General features: G+C 32.2%; 1 protein-coding gene across 1 annotated transcript; it reads left to right on the top strand.

Annotated features, from left to right (window-relative positions):
* Nucleotides 1-1,745: 1,745 nt before the first annotated feature.
* LOC111622476 (sialin-like) lies at nucleotides 1,746-6,154 on the top strand. Its single transcript, XM_023364868.1, has 8 exons — nucleotides 1,746-1,772; nucleotides 3,105-3,288; nucleotides 3,380-3,471; nucleotides 3,566-3,706; nucleotides 4,899-5,052; nucleotides 5,119-5,274; nucleotides 5,777-5,862; nucleotides 5,946-6,154. Exons 1-8 carry the CDS (start codon nucleotides 1,746-1,748, stop codon nucleotides 6,144-6,146), a joined length of 1,041 nt encoding a protein of 346 aa, XP_023220636.1. The 3' UTR covers nucleotides 6,147-6,154.
* Nucleotides 6,155-6,580: the final 426 nt, after the last annotated feature.

Here is a 6,580-nt window from a genome sequence, read left to right as displayed (position 1 = left end):
TCATGACAATAATTTTGATAGTGCTTAGGTACATTTGAAGTTTTTTTATTGCAACAGCTTTCTAATTAATCATATTTATTTCTGCATATGTTAATGAATCTGTTCAATAAATTGAAAACTAAATTATCTTGATTATTACATTGCAATCCAAACCAGTTTTAATTAAACAAAATAATCACATTATAGATTTTCAACATTTATCCTAACCTCAAGTGATGAATTCAAAAATTTACTGTAGAAATTAAACAAGAATTCACTCTCATTTAAAAAATTCAGCTGTACAAAATGGTATTGCAAGCTATTTTTTTGTATTGTTTCTAGATTTTGTTTCTTATCATTATTTAAAAACATTGCTGCTGTTAATAATTTTGATAAACTGCACTTCATTAAATTTAAGACTCTTCACTTTTCCATTGTAATAATTATTGGTTTCATTCATGCTGTCAGTGTCAGTTTATAGGTACTTGCAGAATTTTATTATCCTTTCTTCGTATAGTTTTCTTCCTCGATCTATTTCTTATCTATTTTGTCTATTAAGATTATTTATTAATCAGAACGTAACACTTCTAATTAATAAATAATCTTAATATAGATCAGTGTTTCTCAACGGGGTCGATATCGCCCCCATGTGGGCGTTTTCCATGTTGATAGGGCGATTAGTAACAATTTATATTTTGGGGGGCGAAAAACGATTTTCTGAGTGATATAGTAAAACATTATATTAAGAATAATTAGATATTTTTTTTCGTTATATCGTACAATAATTAAACAAATAACATTATACTAGTCACTAGTCTATTCAATGCAGTACGAATTAGACGTTAGCCTTGTCCCTCGGCATCGGAATTTTGTAGTGAAGGGGGCGATACTACGTTGGAGGGGGCGACGATTCGTTAGAGGTTGAGAAACACTGATATAGGGTCTATGCTTTTAATAATTTATACATATAATTTACTATCATTTTAATACTGTTTTTCGATAAATTGGATACTTCTTTTTATTTTTGGAAAAATTTGCTGTATAATTTTATCAATTATGAATTAAAATTTTTTTGTTAGTATTGACTCGACACGAAAAGAAATCTCATCTACTCGTGGTCGAAAAATTTGTTGCCTTCTCAAACAACGTCTTTCGTCTCTTTCTAACTCTTCGATAGCGATAAGAATTGCGTATCCGTTAGCTATTTTCACTTTCGTGTAGCGATCTCACATGCTCGACTCAACGTGAGTAGCAACTCGCATGGTGAGATAGGAAAGCGCGTGAGTTAGAACTCGAGACTACCGATTTGACGTCAGAGTGTGAGATGGTACCACGTGACACCTTCAACACGTTGGGAGTTGTAACACGAAAAACTCGAGACTAAGGGCCCAGATGTCTTTTTTATTTCTCTGTCGATAGCCCGACACGTGTTCCGCAGCCATCTTGTATTTTCTCACGAGCGTGGGATTGTCGGATCTCTCTTACAACTGGATCTAGTTTCGAGAACTCTCTCCAGTCGATCGCGATTGAACCTCGTTTCAGTCGAGATTGAAACGGTCGAGAGCGTTCGTACCACGGAACAGTCTCCGACCTTGGTCACAATCTAGATCGAAATGCACGGTGCGAACGGGGTATAAGCCTAATAGAAGAGGCTTGACTAACGCTCCGCTTTAATAATTCAGTGCATAGAGCGATCCGTTTCCATAGTAATCAAACTTTTACAGTGCATGAAGCATCGTAAAAAGTTTGGTTCCTTACGGATACGGATGCCGCCGTACGCATGTATTCTTGATGTAAATGAGAGAAAATATCACCGTTTCTGTTGCCAGATCTATTACACTATAATTATGTATTAGTTTAATTTTTATTTGTTTTCTTTACGACCGAAGTAACTCCAACTTTTATATTGTTCAAAAATCTGTTTATATTGTAGAATTCCGTCGGATAACGATTATGTTTAAAAATAAAATTAAAGATAAAGTCCATTTAAGAAGAAACGATCAATTATTCACTTTCAATGTTCCGGAACACAAGGAAGATAAAGTCGGTTTATATTGTTGGAGTACTTGCCATCGACACTGCGCATCCTTACGACTTTTTATTAATAACATAACCTTCTGCAGTAATTGTCAATAATGCAATCATAGTCACATATTCTTATCATGTTTCCATTGCGTCCCCGATCTGACTAGGGCTCTAGTATGCTATGTGAGAAGTTGAACGACATTTGGTGACGTCACGTTCGACTCGACTTACTATCGTAAGTTGAAGTCGAACATCGAATAGTTTGCTAGTTCGCTGGGTAACAGGACAGTTACGACCTTATAAAGTTGCCGGTTCCGGGCTAAACAACTTCCGCATTTATTTAGCCAATAGGAAAGTACAATACAAATGGAAGGAGTTGCCAGTGGAGCAGCGTTGCCAGATTTGGCTACTTTGCGACAAATTGGGCTACTTATTTTTCAGTTTGGCGTTAAAAAAAGTATTTGGGGAACTGGCTACTTTTTGGGCTACAAAAACTTCACTTGGCTACATTTTGGGCTTGTTACACAAATTACTTCAGCCTTTGTTTTGCGCACAGAAATAACAATATTATTTATAATATTAATGGTAAAATCATGTACTATACAAATCATGGAGAAGAATATAAGAAACCCTTTTCCCAAATTGTATTTGAGATAAATCACGCTCGTCGGGCTTATTTATGACTTTGGCGAATGCAATTTTTTGAACAAAAAAATTTAAAATTCCGACGAGAGATTAAGCTTTCCAATAAAAATTTCAATTGATATACCGGGTATTTTTAATTCCTTTTCTTCTTGTAAGTACTAAGAAGACTTTTTTCCAACCCAAATCCTAAAGAGTCAAGCTAAAGGTATTGGTCCGGATCATTTCGATGAAAGTTTCGTCACAAATTTCAGATAATTTTCAAATAAGAACGTTTGGCAGTAAATGAATGGGATATTTTTTAATTAGGAAAATCATTTCCCCTTTCGGGAATCAGAATACACCTCCGCCCCGCAGAGCACTGCGGAGGGAAATGAATGGGATAATTAATTAAGTATCAATTATTTAATCGCTTACTTCGTTTATCTCATAAAACTGTATTTAAAATTTAAAAATAGGGAATTACGTGTCCCGCAATGCATTATTTAATTGGGAGCAGAATACCGAAATTTCAGAGAAGTACTGCATCGACGTTCATTTATAGCGGCGCCTTAATAGGAACCGTCGTCTCTTTACCCGTTTCGGGAATTTTCTGCAGTTCGGAATTTTTGGGAGGATGGCCGGCAGTCTTTTACGTATTCGGTAAAGACATCTAAAATATACATAGGCCTATGTTAATTATATTCGCTTCTATTTATTAAATTATTTTCGCTACTTTCTATTTCTATTTCAGGTGGTTTAGGATGCGTTTGGACGGTATTTTGGTTTATTTTTATTCCTAATAGACCACTCGAATCCGTATATAAAAAGGAGCATCTTAAAAAAGTAATATATAACAATAATCATATCGTATTTATAACATTTTAAAAAATGTTTACAATTTTGTATAACAATTATTTCTTGTATGATTTAATTTTAGGTTCCTTGGATACCTATTTTGAAATCTAGAGTGGTCTGGATTTTAGCCATTACGCACTTTGGTCAAGGATGGGGGTTTCTTATGCTTCTAACCGAATTACCGACGTATTTGAGTGCTGTGTTACACTACGACATACAGCAGGTTATTTAAAATTATTATACGTATATGTATACCTTACATGTATGCAATATGACCCAAAAATCATTTCATGTAAGAGACTAAAGCACAAATAATAAAATCGGTTTGAACAAATGCGTGTTAAGTATTTTTAAAGTACGGTCTGGGTTAACTGTTCTTTTTGGGTCACCTTGTATATATATTGTTATATTTTGTAATAGAAAATTTTTAAGATTAAAAAAAATTTAATTTTTTTTAAACTTAAATAATTTCTTATTCTGAAGTGCTCGTGATGAAATGAATACACAGATTTAGCATTTGAGTTTAAGAAAGACGATAATATAAAAATCAGACTCATAAATAATTAAAGTATTTTCTGTTTATTACACAAAACTGATTTTACAATGAAAATTACAGTACAATCTTTGTAATCTGGCCGTTCGCTAGTCGTCCAGTAATCCAACACTAGTCGGATATTACTGGCACTGTGCCAAGTTGTAGATATGATTTCCGTTAGATCATACTGCAGTTCACACTAAATTTTAACACTTTCCCGGTAAATGTGGGATATTATCGAGCTTAAGCACAATGTTAAAGATCGTTAGACTCGTCAATTCAGGATGCTTTAAAAGGGTCCAGTATCTTATAACACAATAGTTTATAAACATAAAAATCAGTCCCCCGAAATATCCCAGCAAAAATACTGAGTCTCCCATTAAATTTCCTATGGTCCCTTCAATATCTCACTAAATTTAGTGAGAATACACCAACTTGGCAACCCGATTATCGGCGATGGCAGCGCTCGGATGTTTCGATCAGTCGTCCGACTTAATACAACGAAGTAATAACATGCAAATAAAGAAATGTTTTCTTTCCATACTCATTAAATACACTTACTTTTAATAATCTTCTTAATCCGACACTCTTCCGCTGAGGTTGTATTGTATAAACAAATATAAAACGATGAAATTACACAATTCCTCATATATTGGTAATAATGGGCGAAGATCTTGGGACGAGGGAGTAAGTACAAAGTGCCCCTAATAATTATGTAAATTAATATTGACTGGGTCGAAGAAGAAAGAATGGAAAAGCATTAACTATAATTATGACATTCTGATTCTGTCTTTATGTAGTTAGTGACTAAACATGTTCTTGTTTTCTTATAAGGTGTATATTTTATTCATTTAAAAAAGTTTTTATACTTACTCTTTAGAATGCATTGTTTTCTGCCATTCCTTACTTATTTCAATCGGTCACCGGATGGTTTTGTGGATTTGTGGCCGATTACGTGTATAAAAACGGATATGCCAGACTGAATGTCGTCAGGAAAACTTGTAATACAATAGGTCTGCATAAATTATATACAGGTATTTAGTTTAAAATTTAAATTATATTATGAAAATATATGGAAATGTAAACGTTTTTATTTTAAGGTTATATCGGTACAGCTCTTTGCTTAATTGGAGTGGTTCAGGCAGGATGCGATCATCTAATCAGTATCTCGTTTTTCACATTAGCCATGTCTCTTAACGGATTTATCAACAGTGGATTTTTTGTTTCTATTATAGATATAGCACCAGATTTTGCAGGTAAAATTATAATAAAAATGTCCTAATAAAATGTATCCTACACGATTTAAATATTTTACAATATATTTTATTATTAAAATATTAAATATTGTCATTCTGTAGATATCCCATCCAAAATAATTTGCGTGAAGTTCAAATTCGAAATTCGTTTATAGAAAATTTAAAAAAAATAGAAACGATCTTTTGGTTTAAAAAAGGAATTTATAAGTAGTGTCGAAAAATCGGATTCTTTTAAATAATATATTTTCTAGTTATATAAATATTAAAATACTTTTACTGAATTAATGCTATTTGCTAATGTATAAAAGCATTTTTATTTGGTTTAAATATGCACAAATAAAGCGTCAGGCGTGTTTACTATTATTGAAACACTGAAAATTTATAAAATTGAAACAATCTAAATTTTAAGAATCTACATAAATTTACGTCTTCTTTTAATTGCGTAAAATATAAATATTTATGGAATCAACATAAACGATTTTAAATATTTAATTTTAATTAGGGACTTTAGTTGGAATAACGGCTACGATTGCAGCAATTCCAGGATTTTTAGCTCCTATATTTATTGGATATTTAACAGAGCATGAGGTAAGGTTAAATTAAATTCAATAGAATTTGAAAATTACTTCTGTATGACAATTTTAATTTGAAACTATTTTGGTCTCTTTCAGCAAACGGTTAAAAACTGGAGTATTATTTATTATTTTACTGCGGGTCTTTATATTTTGACAAATACTATTTATGTCCTTTTTGGTACGGCCGAACTTCAGCCCTGGGGAGTTCATTCCTTCGATAATTACAAACAACCCGAAGATAAATTTATTTCGCCACCGACGTCTAAAGATGATAAAGTTCCCATTAATCAAGATTAAATTGATTTTACGCTTTTTAATTCTTTTGGTACGGTTTTTATTCATGTTTTACGTGATTTTTATTTATTATTAAATTGAAATAAACATTTAACAATTTTAATTTTAAAGTATACGTCTTTATATTATAAAATAACTAATAAATAATTAATTAAAGCGCCTTCTACAATTGAAAGAATAATTCCGCGCGTATCGTATACAGTACCTATTAAAATTCATCAGATCTTAAATAAAGGAGCCACTAGCTTTCAATTTGTCGAAACTTTCTCAAGCGGATTTAACTTCTCGCCATCAGTTACCACAAAAAACATTTTAATTAAGGATAAATATAAATATGAATTACGGAGCCGTTTTAAATATTGGTAAATAAAATATTGTCTATCCAAACAATCGCTTGGCGTTTGACTGTTTCACGTCGTTCGCATCGATACTAACTT

The sequence above is a fragment of the Centruroides sculpturatus genome, unplaced genomic scaffold (genome assembly GCF_000671375.1).
Source record: "Centruroides sculpturatus isolate CEXI.00-Female unplaced genomic scaffold, Cexi_2.0 scaffold150, whole genome shotgun sequence".
NCBI lineage: Eukaryota > Metazoa > Arthropoda > Arachnida > Scorpiones > Buthidae > Centruroides > Centruroides sculpturatus.
This window is presented reverse-complemented; position numbering and strand designations above follow the sequence as displayed.

Bases quoted from the DNA above. Each gene is read 5' to 3' on its own strand.
- LOC111622476 (XM_023364868.1), top strand. From the start codon at position 1,746: ATGCCGCCGTACGCATGTATTCTTGAT. The intron at 1,773-3,104 runs GTAAATGAGAGA...ATTTAAAAATAG, and splicing joins CGTACGCATGTATTCTTGAT to GGAATTACGTGTCCCGCAAT. The intron at 3,289-3,379 runs GTAAAGACATCT...TTTCTATTTCAG, and splicing joins GGCAGTCTTTTACGTATTCG to GTGGTTTAGGATGCGTTTGG.